Below are 19115 nucleotides of genomic sequence, written 5' to 3' on the forward strand. Positions count from 1 at the left end.
TTAAATAGTATGTTCCTAAAGAACACAGGAATTGGTCTAAGGCAGAAGCACCGCTTCGAAATAAGCCATGTTGCTTCGAGGGTTGCAGACAATACAGACACTGTCCTCTTAATACCTGTCTACCGGAACATGGAAAACGACTATGTCGAGCGCGTAGCCTTTTGCCTATGGATATGTAGTCGCCATTGGAAAAACTACGTAAGCCGTCGTGGTCTTGGCGTCTGCTCTCATAAGACACGAAAGGAATGAGGCAGCCGACACCCGTGCGCTCTCATACCGGGTGTTCCCAATCGATAAATACGACATTGAATCCACTGTCGTGCATATTGCCGCGAAATTTAGCAGCATTTCCAATACAACAACAGCTTTGTCCACGCCCGTGTGAAGGTTTAAGTGAACTAGAGGAGCAGCTCTTATTCGAATTGTACACATTCACTATGATATATGTTGAGCCCGCAGCTCTCAAACAGTTTGATCCCGATTTTGCCAGCCATCGCTCACTCTGTGGCAATGTCTTCCACCATCTATATTATGGTTTGGCCATGTCCCTCCAATTCTGCTATAGGTCGCCTATTTTCGGAGGTGACCCTTCTTGGCGGTTCTAAAGGCTTTGGTTGAATGAAATTAGGAAGCAGCCGGTGAAACACGGTCACTGAATTTTCAGGCCGAGTACGCAGATACTGTCGACCACGAGGATCTCTGTGCCGTTGATGTACAGGTAGATGTCGACCTCGTGCTTTCAAGTCGTCATTTTACGATAGGTACGAATAATATCCGTGACACACAGGCCAAAGTAAAGTACTTTCAAGTAAACCCCTTTTGTCGCCTAAGGGGACCATTTGCAGAAAGGAGTGGCACTGATGACACACTGCACCAGACTACTGCTTTAGGCGGTGCCTCAGAAGAACGCTGCAGAAAAAATGGCGCTGTTTGTGGAAGCAGCAAGATTGGAAATAATAAAAAGAATCTGCGCATGTACATCGCATTCAGCGACGCCGGAGCAAAGAACCGTTTCTTTATTGTCTGGTGGCTTATAATGCGCATACCTGTAATTTTCTTTCGCTTTTTTGCGTTTTTAGCAGCAACTTAAGTTCATCTGGCAACTATGAACTGTCGGTGTTTTGCTGTTTTTTGTTTTTTGTCGTGCTTTTTACGTGGCTGCGTCCAGCTGGGTCAGTGATGGTGTGCCGCGTTTCATCGTGGTCCTGCGATGTCTCAGCGCAGAGACAGAGAAGAAGCAACAGTTGAGGTGGACCTGACTCTTGTCGCCCTCGGCTCCATCGAAGATGAGCTAAACGCTGCGAAGGCAAGAGTGATGAGCCTCAAACAAAAACTCGTCATGAACAGCTTCATTTTCGCTGCTTCCGCACTGTCCCCCCGAGCCATCAACCGCGAAAGGTGGGCCTATGTGCGCAACGAACACTGGTTCGAAGACACATTGCCGTTATTAGGCGTTGGCCACTTTAAGCAGTGTTTTCGAGTGAGCCCAGCCACCTTTCTTTTGAGCCGACTCCATTGTTACAAGATACTACGTCGCCGACACAGCAACTGCCGCTGCCAACTCTAACATAATCGCGCTAGTGACGTAATGCAGGCGTTTGAGAGTATGGACAGACTATAGGCCTTCACTATTCAACAAATCGCACTGCTGCTGAAAATTAAAACATTTTCTCAGTGCAAAAAAATACTGACAGGGCACCGCAGTGTTGCGACACGTTTTCTTCTGTTGATAAATTATGCACACTGTATGCGAGAGTACTTCCTTCCTGCCAGAAAAGTAGATGTGGGATCTGCTTTTGCGAAAAGGATCTTTGCCGGAAAGGAGTTACTCCTTTGTCGTGTGTCACTGCGCCCGAACGCCTTTCTGAAAGATGTCCCCTTGTCTAAAGAACTTCAGGGTGCCCGTGTGTCAGGGGCATAATAGTGCTTCTGGTTTTTCCCTTCAGTTATGCCAACTGCATTTTGCAGGGTGCTTTTTATTTGCCCGCCACTGTCCTTGTTGATTCGTAATGTTAAATCAGCCGTGTATATGGGCACGGCATGGGCACGGCGGACCTTGCGCAGACATGTGGCATAAAGCGCCGTTCTTTTATTTCGTACAGGCTTTGCTGCTTGGTTTTGCCGGAGCATCTTCATCGCTGGACAGCGCCATGATTGACACGTGCTGTTCCGAGACGCACTGGTTACTGCCTGGACTCAGCAGCGGTCAGCTCGTCGACGTGCTTCCGGCAGCTCGCCTATCTGGCCACGTGACATCAAGTGAATCACCTATAAAGGATCGACCCAGCAACTTCACCTTCAGTGGGCACGGCGGGCCTTGCGCAGACATGTGGCATAAAGCGCCGTTCTTCTATTTCGTACAGGCTTTGCTGCTTGGTTTCGCCGGAGCATCTTCATCGCTGGACAGCGCCGTGATTGACACGTGCTGTTCCGAGACGCACTGGTTACTGCCTGGACTCAGTAGCGTTCAGCTCGTCGACGTGCTTCCGGCAGCTCCCCTATCTGGCCACGTGACATCAACTGAATCACATATAAAGGATCGACCCAGCAACTTCACCTTCAGTGGGCACGGCGGACCTTGCGCAGACATGTGGCATAAAGCGCCGTTCTTCTATTTCGTACATGTTGGTGCTTGTTACACTACATGTTGAAGTGATTGCCGCGGTCTCGTGGTTCTGCCGTGCCCCAGCAGTGTCTTTGCATCATATATGATGTGTACTGTGTGTGCCTATTGGTATTGTGTGGGGATGTCGAGGTAAATTTGGGTCCTACAGTAGAGGAAATGTTTGTAACACTCCTTTCGGGCCAAAATAACATAACTTCGGAAATCGCAGCACTTAGAGCTCAACAGGACGACATGCGAAAGCTTATGAGTGAGTGGGCCTTGCGTTTCGCGGAAATGGAAAAATGAGTAGCTAGGGTAGATAATTTGGAAAAAAAAAATCGCTTCCCTCCAGGCCAAAATAACTGACTTCGAAGATAGAAGCAAACGCGCAAACTTGGTCGTTCTTGGAGTGAACGAGGGTCCTGCGGAAACCGAGCCCGATTTGAAACGCAAAGTATTCATCGAAATCTTTGACAAAAAGCTTCATGTTCCTTGCAGGTCAGTTTGTAGGATACATAGGATCGGAAAGCCAGGAAAGCAAAGACCAGTGATTATATTCTTTCAGGATTTCAATGAAAAAAAGCAAGTTTTGATGAACGCTAATAAACTGAAGGGTACCGAGGTATCTATCCAAAATGATTACTCGAAAGAAACACTGCGCAAACGCAAGCTACTGTGGGAGAGCGCAAAAAATGAAAAACTGCAGGGAAAGAAAGTAGCCCTTGTACACGACAAACTTCGAGTAGACAAAGGAAAATTCGTATGGGACAATATCACAAACTCTCGAATTAAACTAGGCGCTTCTCCGAACAGGAAATTCAGCGCTTGACCAAGATCCCCTGAGGATAAGCAGCTCCGTCTTTTAAACATAAATACTCGCAGTGTTGCAAATAAATCGGAACAGCTTGAAGCTATCATATTGGGCCATAACCCACATGTTGTAGTTATTCCAGAGATTTGGTTACGGGGTGATATCGAGGACGATACTGTTTTTCCCCCTTCTTATCAAGTATTCCGCCGTGATAGATCGTCTAGGGGTGGCGGTGTTGCCGTTCTGGTAAAACATGGAATTAACTGTACTGCTTTGCAACAGCTAAGTAATCATGAGAGCCTTACTGTAAAAGCATCTTGTTGGGGGCGTTGTTTTCTCATTTTTGCGGTTTATCGTACACCCGATTCCCCACCGGAGTACTTAAAAGCTTTGTATGACCATAAGGCGACATTTCGGCATGACAGATTTTTTCTGGTAGGCGATTTTAACTTGCCTGGCGTTGATTGGGAAAATACTATTTGCAGTACAGGATTAAGCACTCACGCGTCTTCCCTTTTTAATATAATAATAAGCCATGACATGCACCAAATCGTAACACAACCAACACGTGTTTCAGGGTCAAGCAGCTCGATGCTTGATCTAGTTTTTCTGAGCCGTATAATTGAAAATGTTACCGTGAATGTTAGTAGCGGTATTTCTGACCATTTAATTGTTGAGTTTTCCTGTGTTTTTGAAAATGTACGCTACCCCGAGCCACGGCCTAAATCTGTATTTGTCAAAAATTTTTCAATGGCCCAGGATGAAAGTGTGTTAGACCATCTCGACCTTTCCCTCAGCTGGTTTTGTGGTTCTGATGCCGTCGAATTATGAGATAAATTCAAAAACATTTGCTTATATTGCCTCGACAATTTCATTCCAAACAAAATAAGACATGCATGAAAAACAACTCCATGAATAACGCGTGAAATTTCGCATATCAAAAGGAAAATCAAAAGGCTAAGACGAGGAGCGGCTGACCGTAATACTATTAGTGCCAACCAAATCGTTCTCAACTCCGCAGTAGCAAACTCAAAGCGTCTGTACTTTGAAAATACTTTGCCAAACTATATCAGAAATGCCCCACAGAAGTTTTGGCGTTTCCTGTCCAGTAAAAAAAAAAGCCTATAAAACAACTTAACCGCGGTGGCATGCTCCTTGTTGAACCTCTCCATATTGCTGAACATTTTAATGCTTATTTCCAAAGTGTTTTTTCTAAATAGAGTGATCCCATGCCTACAATCCATGTGCCTTCAGCCCCCGATGATGACTTTATATCTTTACCTGGTGTTGTTTCATTGCTCCTTAACCTTAAAACAAAAGCTTCCCCAGGCCCGGACAAATTGCCCAATATTTTTCTTCGTCGTTATGCCGAGATGTCGGCTCCATTTCTGGTTATAATTTTTCGCGCATCTCTTTCAACCGCAATTGTACCTCCTGACTGGAAAATAACCCGCTTGGTACCCGTCTTCAAAAAAGGTGACCCTACATGCCCTTGTAATTACAGGCCAATTTCAATGACATCATCGTGTTGCAAACTTCTTGAGCATATCATAGCTAACTACATTCACAAATTTTTACACGACCGTAATTTGCTTTCTTCTGTTCAACATGGTTTTAGAAAAGGTTTCTCTACAGTAACGCAATTAACATCGGTTGTTCACAGTTTTGCCGCCATTCTTGACAAGTCGGGCCAAGTAGATGCTATTTTTCTAGATTTCTCCAAAGCTTTTGATGTTGTTTCCCATGTTCACCTTATCAATAAATTACAATCTACTGGTCTTCCTGCATTTATAGTTAACTGGATATCTTCGTACCTGAGTAACCGCAAGCAATTCGTTCGCATTGATAATGACTGTTCACAATCCCTCCCCGTGTCATCTGGTGTCCCGCAAGGAAGTGTCTTAGGTCCTTTGTTGTTTCTCATATATGTTAACGATATTGTGGAGGTGATTACTGGCCCTGTTCAAATAAGGCTGTTTGCAGATGATTGTGCATTATTTATTGAAATAACGTGCCGAGAAGACCAATCAGTATTGAATTCCAATCTTTGTAATATATATGACTGGTGTACTAAGTGGAATATGAACCTAAAGGCCGACAAATCAGTTTTTATGAAAATAACCAATAAGAAAAATTCTCTATCCTTCCCTTACAACCTTTCAGGACAACCTTTGAACGAAGTTACAGAATATAAGTACCTGGGTCTTACCACAACAAACACTTTAAGTTGGAACAAGCACATTTCAGACATTTGTGCGTCATCCTTTCGTAAACTGAGCCTTTTAGGACATAAGCTGAAACATGCTCCTGCAAGTGTTAGAATGCTAGCCTATACATCTATTGTAACACCTAAATTGGAGTATGCATGTATAATCTGGGACCCTTACACAAAAACTAACATTCATGCACTTGAGTTGATTCAGCATAAAGCGGTTCGGTTCGTTTACTCTAAATACCGTTCGAGCGATTCCCCAACCCAACTCATGAGAGACCATAAGATACCAACCTTAGAACCAAGATGTAAAATCCAAAGATTAAATTTCTTTATCTTCTCAAGAATAACAAATTGTCAATGAGACCAGAACAATACATCCAATCACTCACCGCTCGCAGAACACGACACCGGCATGCCGACTCTCTAACGCCCTTCAATGCTAGAACTAACATTTTCAAATTCTCCTTTTTCCCGCGCACTGTAACCGAATGGAATGGAATCAATTACCAGCATTATTCATAAATAGCATAGACTCAATTGAACATATTGTATCTTAACCTGTATTGTTGAAGTGTTAAATGTCTTTCTTATTCATTGTTTGAGTTATGTCCTTATTCTTCGCGCTTTTTATGTTCTTGATCTTCTGTTGTCCTTATTACGAGCTTTGTAAATATGTCCCTCCTGCTTGGGCCCTTCACTGGGCCTGCAGTATTATGTAAATAAATAAATAAATATATGGTGTCGTTTCGATTTAGATTTTCGATATCACCCGTTCGAGAAGCCTCAACATTATGCGTGTTGCTGTTGCCATGAATGTTGGTGACTACTGCATAAAATAAGCTACATTTGTGACTACTGCATAAAATAAGCTACATTTTTGTGTTCTCTTTTACTTTTATTTGGGCAAGATGAATCAACTAACTTGTGGAGCATTAAATATGGGCGGCTAATTTCAATGAGAAAGTTGTTGATTTACTAGCAAAACTTTCCGGGTGACCGGATCTAACTTCAAATCTAATAATCTTTATAGTGTATATGTTTTGTACAAATCCCCGCAAAATGCCAAATTAGACTTCGTGACATATCCGTTTGCGTGCCGTGATTGCTGTGCTCCCTAACGTTCCGCGTACAGATTATATTGTCACGAACAAAACAAGACCTGCAGCCAGGAGTTCACTTGAACCAAAGCAACGAAGATGTGTTCTTCTTCTTCACGCCCAAAAACGCGTATGAGCCACAGTGGCTCGTTCATCAATGGTGGCAATATCCTTCCCTCGCCATAGTTTAAGACAGCGCTAAGCAGACGCAGTGGTTATCGCTTGTTGTGTAATTAGTAGAGAGAACTAGAACCGGGATTGCGCGGAACGGTCTCAGCACCAATGTACAGAAAGTGAAGCACAAACAGGGTCGGCGCTGAGGTCGGTAGTCTGCGATCTGTCACCGTTTTAAGAGATGTGCATGGCTCAGCCAATGTGGTGCAGAGGTATAATTACCGCTTCCCATTGAAAGGTCTGGGCTCGAATCGCAGCTGTGGATGTTGAGTCTTCATTTTTCCATGTAACTTCTTGTAGCTGTATTGTTTTTCTTTGTTTCTTAAAAGTAGCTTCAGTTGAAACGCACTGCAATAAAAAGTGCATGAAAATGTAACAGGACAGTCAAGAAAATGACACTGAGCCTAATTATTTGCAGCACCACCACGAGTGAGTCGACAAAAACGTGAAGTATCACTTCCAAGATTTCTAGTATTCGCAAAGAGCTCGGAGCCCTACGTTACTTTCTTTACGTTTTTCTTTAATGCCCTGTAGTGACGCTACCAGTAATTACGCTATATGTGTTAAATTTCTTTTATTATATTTCACATTTCAAGGCTCTCTTTATGGCAATACATACCAACTGAACATTGTTTTATGAAACAAATAAAACAATACATCTATAAGAATTTGAACTAAAAAAACACAACACTCACAACTGCGATTTAAGTGACTGGGCCTTTTGTTTGCAAGCGGGAATTTTACTTCTCTACTATTTCGACGGAACCGCGCACACCTGTGAAAAATACAACACATTGTAGACTGCCAACCACAGTGCCGCAAGTGGATTGACCCTGTTCACGCTTCACTTTTAGAAACTCGTTCCGGGTACTCCCTTTTTCCATAGTACAGTCTAGCCGCTAACAACAAGAGTGTCATCGCATAGCCACGACCATCGGCACTGCTCCGGCGCCTTTAGAGGGAGGGCGAACCACTCTTACAGAAAAGAAAAATACTTTCAAGGTAATAAGGGCTGCAGCGCGAGCACGAATGTGCTAGAAGAAAGAGACAAAGTCGAGGTACGGAAGGCAAAAGAGGACAACACGAGCGCTCTTTTGCCTTCCGTACCTCGACTTTGTCTCTTTCTTCTAGCACATTCGTGCTCGCGCTGCAGCCCTTATTACTATGAATTCAAACCAACTAGCCCAAATCGCCATTCTTCTTCAATACTTTCAAGGGTTTAAGAAAAATTTTAACCTTGCGGAATCAAAAAAACTACACCACAGTTCTCAAAAGTGGACGCAATTAGCACTTTTTGAAAACTACAGGCTGTGGCAGCTGGGCTTTCACAGCGAAAGCTGGTATGAGATCACAACTCGGGTCACGCGCAGCGACGTAGCTTGTACACCGCGGCCACCGCTGGTGTCCGCAACCACATAGCGCGAAATTAGACAAAAAAACTAGTATAAATTACAGTGTGGCTCAAACACGGGTCTGCAAGGTGCAAGCCCAGTATTCTACCATTTTACCACTGAGCCAAACTTGCCTTAAGCAGGCTTGATGTGGGAAAGCAATCGCGTTAATACGACCTATAAAGCGTTATAAAACAGCGAAAGAGCACCTGGTGATCGCACAATGTGAATAGCGTAACTAGGTGGTCGTCTGATCCTCCAACCCATAACAAAAGCTTGTTTTTGTTCAGCTAATAACTGTGGCGCATACCCACTTGAGGCATAACTTCCCTATCGTCGTCAGCCATTACACGAACGATTGGCACAAAATTCCCCTCTATAGTCTAGCGGATACCATGCTTCTCAGAAGAATGACAAAAAAATAGCATAGCGAATGCCGGCCTACTACCCTAAAAGTTTTATTATTATTGCCGTAGTGGCATCAAGCAAGTGCGCTTGCATCAATTAACCAATGAATGCTTAAAATTTCTTCGAAAGGCCACCCTTCTATAGCTTTCGCTGTGACTGTGCTGCGCCTTCTTCGCAGTCCAGGCGTTTTTTTTTTTTGATATGGTGAGCGAACGTGCTGATGTCATCCTCGGTGGGCCGCATTATAATGGTATCCTCATTGTTGAAGAACTGCTGGTGTGGCCTCCTCTAATATAACTCCAGCTACAAAAGGTCGTGATTCATTCACGAAAGCTATGGTTGAAGGCCAGCGCTCTCTCTCACGATCTCATTGCAGGTAAGCCGCGTACTAAAAGAAAGAAAAAGTCACAGCTTTGCCGCAAAGGCGAAGCAATGAACGCGATTGCAACAAATAGGAAGGTCACGCGAAGAATGGCAAGTAGATCGGAACGTGCCGATTTTTCGAAGCATTGGCTAGAGTTGGTTAGCCATCCTGCATAGGATTTGCAAAGTAGGGTTCTTGTTATTGTGGGCGCGAAAGCCTGAGTGCCTCATTGGTCAAATCACTCTTGGAAAGTGTGTCAAAGTTATCCCGAGTAACATGAAAAGACGCTGTACGGGTAATAAAAATGACGACAGCACCGCTTGTGCATCGCCTGGGTTCACGGAGTGAGACGCCACTGTAATTTTTTTCGGCTCCACAAAAATGAAAATAGCCTTGAGATTTTCTAAACACATGGTTATATGTTTTCGGCTGTCTGCTGCGGTAAAAGTGTTGACGCCAAAGAGGACATGAGTACAGTTAGCATCAAGTGCTTTCAATTGACCGAAAATGTATAATTCACCAGAACCCGTTTCGGGAACAATGGCAGACTGTAGGCCCTGCCACTGCAAGCTAATTGTGCGACTTCAACTAAACAAGTTAAGGAAGGTGTTGTATAGCTGTAGACAGATATCTAGACTTGTAATACATCTAAGTAATTTAAATGGGCAATGAGGCAGCTGACAGACCTGTTCTAGATGACGCATAACGATCCCAAACGTCATCAAGAATAAGCAGCGGTCAATCATTTTCTATCTTTATGCTTCCCACCTCATTAGTCCCGTGGGTTGCAGGGCTTAGCCGGGCAAGAACGTCCCCACTACATCGCATCGGCGCAGGGTCGGCACGTACGCTTCATGAGATTGACGCCATTCTGGGCTACTCGTGAAACTTATATCGACATCAGGAATTATCAGTAGAAGTTTAATGAACTTGGATAGGCTAAAGCGCAATTTAGACGAAGAAAAATGAAGACACTTAGACCACAGAGGAGCGCTGACTTACAACTGAGTTTATTTGCACTTGAACAAGCCTTTTTTTTTGCGTCAGAACCTGCCTCTACAACCTGCACACCACAGAAGAGCAAGCTAAAAAAACGATATAAATGGTACCCAAGTTCTATAGGCAAAAATAAATTGCAAATGCTTACATTGGGATCAAATATCAAAGATAATGCACAACTATATCACACAAGGCAAACTGAACTTTGAAATCAAGACGGCACATGATTTATACTATAAAAACGGCACCTTCAAAATTAAAGCTGACGAAGAACAGGGCGTGAAATGTTTATCTTGTGCTGGTGATAATTGAAGTGAGTGTCTAAAAGAAACTTCTTAGACATTATAAATCATTGAAGCACTGCGGTGTCTAGACTTGCCAGATACCAGGAAAAACGACATAGTGTTTCGGCGTGGACACGAAATATTTAGAAAGGAAGCGTCATGACATGATTTTGATAAACTCGCCTGGGCGAATGGAGACGAGTGATAAGCATCCTTTTCTGATGTTCGGTGAGATGCAGAGCCTAGCTAGCGCCACTCCGTACGCAGGACGGCTCACGGGTTACCGGCAATGTAAATGTTCTTCTAGTGGCACGGGCCTTCCTCTTCGCTGATCCGCGCTGCACTTTTAAAGGGGCCCTGCAACACTTTTCAAAGAATTCGTCAAATAGCTTTATTAGAAAATACTTATTGACTTCCCAATCGACTGCCGCAAAAACGTTAGAATCCGTGAAGTATAGCTGCGGAGATAACGGAAATTTGTCACAGGTTTCGAGCGCTTTCTTTCTCCTTTCACATCAATGAGCACGCTGAATTCTACCCAGAAATAAGGGCGAAAAAAAAAGTATTTTTCATCAGGATGCGTCATGATCCTCAGCACTTTTTTTATTGCGATAGCAATTATAAGGGCCCTCTCCACTGGATTTCGCCCCCGGCGTCGGCATCGTGCTCCGTATATGTATTAGTATCTATATATATGAAACTCAAAAAAAATGCAAAAAAGGATTCCGGCGTGTGAATCGAACGTAAAATTACCACGTCTTGAATGCGAGGCGTTAACCACTGGGCCACCGAAAGGTATCTCGTTCAACGTTCAAATGGCAAGCTATTTATATCTACCACTTACCGCTGTTGACGGCCTTCATGGGGGAGGGGGGGGGGGACTATCGTGTTTTAAGCATTATCAGCAAGGTGGCGCTATGAGCGCGCGGCAGCTCTCATCTCTCACGCGTACTTTGGCTCGCAGAGAAGAGAAGTGGACCATCTCCCGCGCGCCTTTATTTCGCGGTGGTGAGGATCATAGGCCTTGGCTGGAATTGCGCTTGAGCTGGAACTATTCTGTTGTAGTTATAGGGTGCAAAAAGGTCCCTGCAATCGTTGCACAGCCTCCGTTTGTGAAAAGGCTCCGCTTTTCAGACACAGCAAAGTAACAACTGAAACAATTATTCGCGTTCATCTGTACCTGTGGGCACATTTGGTGCGTCATTTGTGCGTGAGAAACGCGGGGCACGCTTCGATATGCTCGCTATTCTGAGTGTGAGCTTCCTATTTGGTGCTATCGCATTTATTGCTTCGCCTTTGCAGTGAAGCTGTGACTTTTTTTTTCTTTTAGTTCGCGGCTTACCTGCATTGAAATTGTGAAAGATAGCGCGGGCCCGTAGGGGCCCGCGCTATCTCTCACATGATTATGAAATCAGCCAACGGCCGTGAACATTTTAGAATATAAGGCGCTGTATTTTAGCACTTGGCTTCATGTGCACAGAAAGAAGAGAAAGTGACTCCTACATGATTTTGATAAATATTTGTTAATCCCTGGCCACGTGCTTGACTATATTATTTAGCTTACGTGTATTCGGGAGCCGCAACTACAGATGAGTAGCGTTTTTTTTTTACAATTTTCAAAAAGCGTTGTAGGGCCCGTTTAAAGGATGTAGATACTTTCCACATACTCCACAAGAAATCAAGGCGATAGTTCAGTGATTCATCCAGTTTAGGTGAAGAAACAGCGCTTTTTGAAAGGGCCGAAATAGCAGGACAGGAACAGCGCTTGCCGTTTCCTTTGTCAGGATCGCAAGTTCAACTTCTTCACATGAGCATGTACAAACCAGAGTGGACAATTGGGCCAGTTGGTGACTCATGATCGATGTATACTGCGGTGCGTGATAAACTTTGAGTTGATAGTAAAAAAACTGCGCTTGTTATTGTCTGCCTGTAGTGCGTGTTTTCAAAGTGCTCATCGGTCATGTACAAGCCCACTTCGGCTAGCATATGTCGGCTCAGTAGGTTATATGCGAATACAACTATTTAACCTTTTCTTTCATCCCTTAGGTTGGGAGCCCCGCATGACGTGTACCCTCAACCGTATCATCAGACATGCGGATGGGAGCTTGGGTACATCATGAGCTACCATGATGGTGGGCTGAGAAAACACTACTTTTCACCGTGCAGCGAAAACCTGATCCGACAATCCCTCAGGTACTGTGTTGTGAGCAATGAACTATTATTGCGAGAAAACAGAAAGCCTAAGTACACGAGTATGCACTAAACAATAACTACAGTTTACTTAAAAGAAATTTTTTGTTGGCTCCTTGTGCATTTGTTTAGGTAATGTTCAGGCTATACCATCTACAAATGGTCTGTGAGGCTGGACGATATCAACGTATTTACAGTAGACTACAAAAAAAAAATGGCAGACCCCTCGTACAGTGGGAATTTATGATATGTGAAGCACGAATGATAAATGTTGATATGTCACTTTAAAATAAGCGAAAGGTTACGAGGTGAAGGTAAATGATGTCGTACATGACTTCCGTGTCATGATTATGATGTTTGAATTTGTCGCATACCTTCGTCATCCATTCACATCACGTGATGCCAAATTCAGTATATGTGGAGCTAGCGAAACGGCCGCAAGCACGCTATGGGCGTGGCATGTTGTCATGCTCTTATATGATGTGCGTGTCAGGATTATCATGTTGCGCCAGTTTTATACCTTTGTCATCTATTGACGTCATGTAACACCGAATTTGGTATACGTGGAGCTAGCAAAACGGCCGCGAGCACATCATGAAGGCCCCAATATACTCCAATGTAGCGTTGACGTGCGCGCATGACTTCCGTGTCATGATTATCATGTTTGAATTTGTCGCATACCTTCGTCATCCATTCACATCACGTGATGCCAAATTCAGTATATGTGGAGCTAGCGAAACGGCCGCAAGCCCGCTATGGGCGTGGTATGTTGTCATGCTCTTATATGATGTGCATGTCAGGATTATCATGTTGCGCCAGTTTTATACCTTTGTCATCTATTGACGTCATGTAACACCGAATTTGGTATACGTTGAGCTAGCAAAACGGCCGCGAGCACATCATGAAGGCCCCAATATACTCCAATGTAGCGTTGACGTGCGCGCATGCTGGGCACAGTGACGCTACGTTAGCAAAACGCGAGCACTCTATAGTCTGACGCCAGGCGTGACCAGTGTCCGTCGGCGCGACCCGACGGCAACCGAAATACGACATGCTGCATTTCGCTCCGATGCGTTACCCAGACAACTCTGTGTCTCCCTCTATTCGTGATGGAGAGACGCTGGACCCGCTGAAACGCGCATACGTCAAAGCAATGCAGCGCGGCGCGCGCCCGCGAGTATATGGCAGGACCGGTGCCTGTCGTGGCAATGCCGGCGTGACGCGACGAAATGAACGTTGGCGAGCACGCGTACTGCGTCACGTCGAAATGCTTTGGCACCTTGAATGTGGCATGTAGTCATGTTCTCGGATGACACGCATCTCATGACAAACTTGTTTGCACCTGGCACATACCTTCGTCATCTATTGGCGTCAAGTAATACCAAATTTGACATTTATGTTACACGACACGCATGTCGTAGTTATCATGCTTGCATGTGCCATTTACCTATGTCGTCCGGTCGTGTCGCGTAATAACGAGCTTGGTACATGTGAAGCTAGCAAAACGGCCACGAGCGCATCAAGACCGTGGCATGTAGTCATGTTCTACATGGCACGCATCTCATGATTATAGAGTTTGCACCAGTCCCATACTTTCGTCATCCATTCACATACTATAAAACCAAATGTGATATATTTGACGCAAGCGAAACGGTCGCGTGCACATCATGAGCGTCACATGTAGTCAAGTTCTTACATGGCACGCATATCATTATTTACATGTTAGAGTCTGTCGCTTGGGTTCGCCATGCGATCATGCCATACCACACCAATTTTGCAACATGCCATGTGAACGAAACCACCGCAAGAGCTGCAGGACAATGAAATGTAATTCATGACATTCATGACACACATGTCATGATTTTCGTGTAATGACTCGTCAAATGTATTCTTCCTACAGTGATGTTACGCCATGCGAAGCTTGGTGTCAACACCATTATCGAAACGGCCAACAGAGCTAGAGGTCATAAGCGGCTAGATAGATAGATAGATAGATAGATAGATAGATAGATAGATAGATAGATAGATAGATAGATAGATAGATAGATAGATAGATAGATAGATAGATTTCACCTCCTTCTTAGCCTGTTCCAAAACGTTGTCATTGGCAGGTGAACTGAGCGACTGATGCACAGGGCTAACGAGGAACACATTACCGTTAGTTCACCGGTATAGTGTGCACTTGGCGCGTTCACTGTCGCCATAGTTGGAAACCAAATGTCGCATGATCGCACGTCTGCCTGCAAGTACTGTGAAACGCGCCCATGCATCAAAGTGATCTGCCGCTGAGAACACTACGCGCCTGTCACTCTATTTGTAACGTTCTCTTAATCATTACACAAACTTGTCTCATGTAGTTTTTTTTTCTTAACTATGAGTGATGGAACCTGTGGATGTGTTTTGTCCGCCATTGCTGCTAAAAGATGTCCTAAGTAGAGGCTTATTAGTGTCACCTACGCCAGAGTCTATATGTTCGCGTATTAGTGTCCCCTATGCCAGAGTCCAGATGTTAACGACACAGAAGCTGCACGTAAGCGCCATCAAAGCGTGAAACCATCACTGCTACCGAGACATTCGTGCATGCCCCTGCCGATTTCTTTCCCTATTTGGTCCCATAATAAACGTGCCCTAACAGCCGCAGTCAGAGTTAGCATTCATAGTATCGTAATCAAACTCTTTTCATTTTATTTGATGCGCAGCAACCTATAGTGGAGTTAAATGTAGTGCGTGGCGTGTCCACCCTTACGGCTCATGCGCAACCGCTGGCCCAAGCACTGCCAGTATGCGCTCGCGCACTGGCGTGTTCTGGCCTGTAATGACGCTGTGGCCTGTTCCCCTCACATTATCTCCGCAATCACGAGATGGCGTCAGGGAACAAGACTCTGCAGACGCGCGATGAATGCACGTGTTCTCACTTGCCGTGGTGACGAAGCTGCCTAGCGTGCTCTAACAAAAGCTCGGGGTGAATAACAGCAACAGAAACTATGGTAAGTTCATCGTTGTGCTCCACTTGCAGGGAGGCGTTACCATTGGGCAACGTTCCCGTGAAGAACACAACTTTGACCCATGCGCTACCTTGCATGCTAATCATTGTTCCTTGCCCCGCCACGGTGGTCTAGTGGCTAACGTACTCGGCTGCTGACCCGCAGGTCGCGGGATCAAATTTCGGCTGTGGCGGCTGCATTTCCGATGGAGGCGGAAATGTTGTAGGCCCGTGTACTCAGATTTCGGTGCACGTTAAAGAAGCCCAGGTGGTCGAAATTTCCGGAGCCCTTCACTACGACGTCTCTCATAATCAAATAATGGTTTTGGGACGCTAAACCCCACAAATCAATCAATACTCATTGTTTCTTTTAGTAGGGAATGGTGTAATTTATTTCCAATCGAGAATGGCATGAAAACGTGGCGATATGAACGTGCGGTTTCACACACGTATTCAATGTAAAAAATATGCCAGACTCACTAAGAACTCGAGAAAATTTAGCGCTGCACTTTTTCATAAAAGAGAAATACACTATAGTAGGCTAGGTTTAGGAAGATTCCTGCTCCCTGCCTCATATATCGACCTCTCTGCACCTCCCTAGCATGAAACTCTACTGGTATGCAAAATACCATCGCCGATATTGAGCACCTTGTATGTATTAGTATCCCAAAAGTAACGTTGTTATTGTTTCACGTAGGCCGCGTCCAAGCTTCTTCACACCTAATTACGTCTTTGCACCCTGAACTTTTGTAATTGCCCTCAATTTCATGAACTTGCTCGTCAGTCCTGTGCATCATCGCAAACACCACTATAACACGACACTTCCACTATAGAGTGCATCACGAGGCTTCATAGCATGCTTATAAAGTATCCAGCGCCACTCATTTTCACAATAAAAGACTCCTGTCACGATGGTGGCCCCACACATGGCACCTTCTGTTATGATCTTCTTTGTTACTTTTTATACCGGCTTATGAGAAATTTTCCTTTACACCAAGTATACTTGTATATTACACAATTTCTTACTCTAAGAGGGTATGTTGTAAAACTAACGCCGTTGATACCATCGCTTATAAACTCGTGTGTGTAAAGAAAAAAGTGCAACACAGGATCGCCGATAAGCCCTTGAATTTTCAGTAAACCGAGGTCCTATATAAGTCGCTGGCGCACTAGTTGGCATGAATCCGTGGTGCTTTTTCGGCGTAGAATAACAACCCATGTCAGATGACGGGAGAAAACATTACTCAAAACAGACAGCCTTTATTGCGTCAATGTATACAAAGGAGAATGAAGCAATAAATAATGTCACTTGAAAGTAGTACTGAGTCCTATCTGCTACGATGTCGTCTCATTCCTCGCTAAAAAACCCTAAGTGCCAAGAACGTAGTGCTAACCTATACCGCTATCTATATCAACCAAGCTCACACACTTCACCTTCAAACGAATGAGCAAACCTGCAAATGTTCTTTGGATCAATTTGCGTACGTACAGACTACTTCTGATCCATGTGTAGCTTTCAAGTGTATTATGTCCTCGGCAAAAATGAATAGAATGTCTGAAAATACTAAAAAATGTTTCACAGAATGGTCGTAATCTTTTGACGTGTACGTGCAGAAAAAATCGAATAGGTTCTGACATAGTAAATTAACAAAGGTACGCCTGGTAACGGGATTTTCGGAATGTCTGAAATAAAAAAAAAACATTGTCTGTACACATGTCTGACGTAGTTGTCGTTATTCCCATTCTATGTATTCCTTCAGCTTTCTTTGTTTTCAAACTGTATTAAAACAAAATTTCAGAAAATAACAAAATTTTATTATTAATCCCATGGGAAATATAGAGTTGCCTGTTAATCGGCAGCCAACTCTACATCGTTGTTACCTTTATATTAGGGTAACAGAACAGCAAAGATAACGAATCGTTGTGGTTGCCTCATACTTACTGCTTTGTACAGTATTCCCCTAGAAAATGTTTAGTACCTTACTTCTGCTGACGCTCTTTTGATGCGCCTTTCTCACAGAGGACAGAGCGCGCGCAGGGAACCCTTTTGTGCGATGATTACTATGAATGTGAAAATACTTTGTCGGTGACCTTGCGTTTTTTTTGTAGCTCAAAACTGCCGTCGTGTTTGGCGCTGAATTTCGTCCACGACTACCTTACCCAAGTTCCCGGAGTGTACCCTGGAAATGAGTTTAATGGCAATCTTTTCTGCAAAGCCATGCATCGGCACATACCCACCATCTATTTTCCGGTAAGTAAATGTGCGCTAACATCTTGAAGTGACAACACATGCTTTCAATTATGTTGTTTCGCAAACGAAGATGGACACAACAAAGACACACGAGGAAAGAAACACATGGCGCTGTCTTCCTTGGGTGTTCGCCTATTTGCGCTGGCCTATAACTTATAAATTCAATACCAACAAGCTGTTTAACATCTTTAGTTGAATGCATACTAACTTGGTAATTACATTTACGTCATATTTGTCAGCAAAAGCTCTCTGTTGGGACAAACAACGCCTCTCATTCTTTAGTAATAATGAAATATTGCATAACCAAACCGGCGAGGAACACCAGCCGTCACGTCGCCGCTTTGGTCTGATGATTACGGCGCTCTAACGCTGACCCGAAGTTCACATAATCTAATCCTGGCCACGGCACCCACATTTTAATGGAGGTGAAATGAAGAAACAGTGAATGCCCGTGTGCTTATATTTAGGGGTACGCTTAAGGACGGAAGATGTTCAAAATTTCGGAGCCTTCATCTATACGGCGTCTCTCATAACCATATAGTGCTCTTGGGAGTAAAACCCAAACAGTTGCTATGAGACACACTGTCAGTGCAAGTTTGTATTCCTTGTGTGGCATGTTCAGCTGTCCTGGCCAGCGCCTCCTAGAGTTCTAGGTGGCTTTGTCCTGGCACTGGTGAGCTGTGGCATCAGTGCTGTGAAGCGTGTTCAAGTATACCTAGCAGGGCGATCAAGTACTGTAGTTGTCCAGCATGTCGTCTATCCGTTGATCTCATGTGGCATCATCACGCTCATAATCAAGTGGTCAACAGATGCTTAAAACAGCGCTAGCTATTCTCCAAAGCAGGTTAATTGTTTTATTTATATTTAGCAAAATATTAAAGGGTAGCCTGCGTTAGAGCCCGCAATCTCAACATTATGATAGTCACGTACAAGATAAACACTCGAACTTGAAAAATTAGGAATGACTGAAGAAAAAACTAATCAGAGGCACTATGTACATATTATATACAGAATAGAATGCATGAATGAGCCCAATATGTATGGTCATAGTCCCGTTCATATATCGGGATCACATTGCGGATAGAGTGTGTAGAAATACTGGCAAAGTATTATATGAAATATAGAGAGTTAATTAGGCTTGTGTATACTTAAAATCTGGAAGACCACTCACTGCGTGCATTTGATTAACGGAATGTGGCCGCAGACCAAGTATTTTTCATATTGTAAATGTCCGTCTGTCGACTCGGATCAAGCGATCACTCATTTTAGGGCATTCTTCATTATAATGCGGACATTATATAAGGATATTCTCCTCTGACGAATCGACTTGATCGCAGTGGTCA

General features: G+C 44.0%; 1 protein-coding gene across 1 annotated transcript in view; it reads left to right on the top strand.

Moving 5' to 3' along the window:
• Positions 1 to 19115, top strand: part of LOC119160995 (A disintegrin and metalloproteinase with thrombospondin motifs like) — a 77519-nt gene that overhangs the window by 42614 nt on the left and 15790 nt on the right. The window contains exons 12-13 of the mRNA XM_037413294.2: positions 12395 to 12541; positions 17631 to 17772. Of these exons, the coding sequence (XP_037269191.2) occupies positions 12395 to 12541; positions 17631 to 17772 (289 nt within the window). The remainder of the gene's footprint in view (positions 1 to 12394; positions 12542 to 17630; positions 17773 to 19115) is intronic.

This window comes from Rhipicephalus microplus, chromosome X (genome assembly GCF_043290135.1).
Source record: "Rhipicephalus microplus isolate Deutch F79 chromosome X, USDA_Rmic, whole genome shotgun sequence".
Lineage (NCBI taxonomy): Eukaryota > Metazoa > Arthropoda > Arachnida > Ixodida > Ixodidae > Rhipicephalus > Rhipicephalus microplus.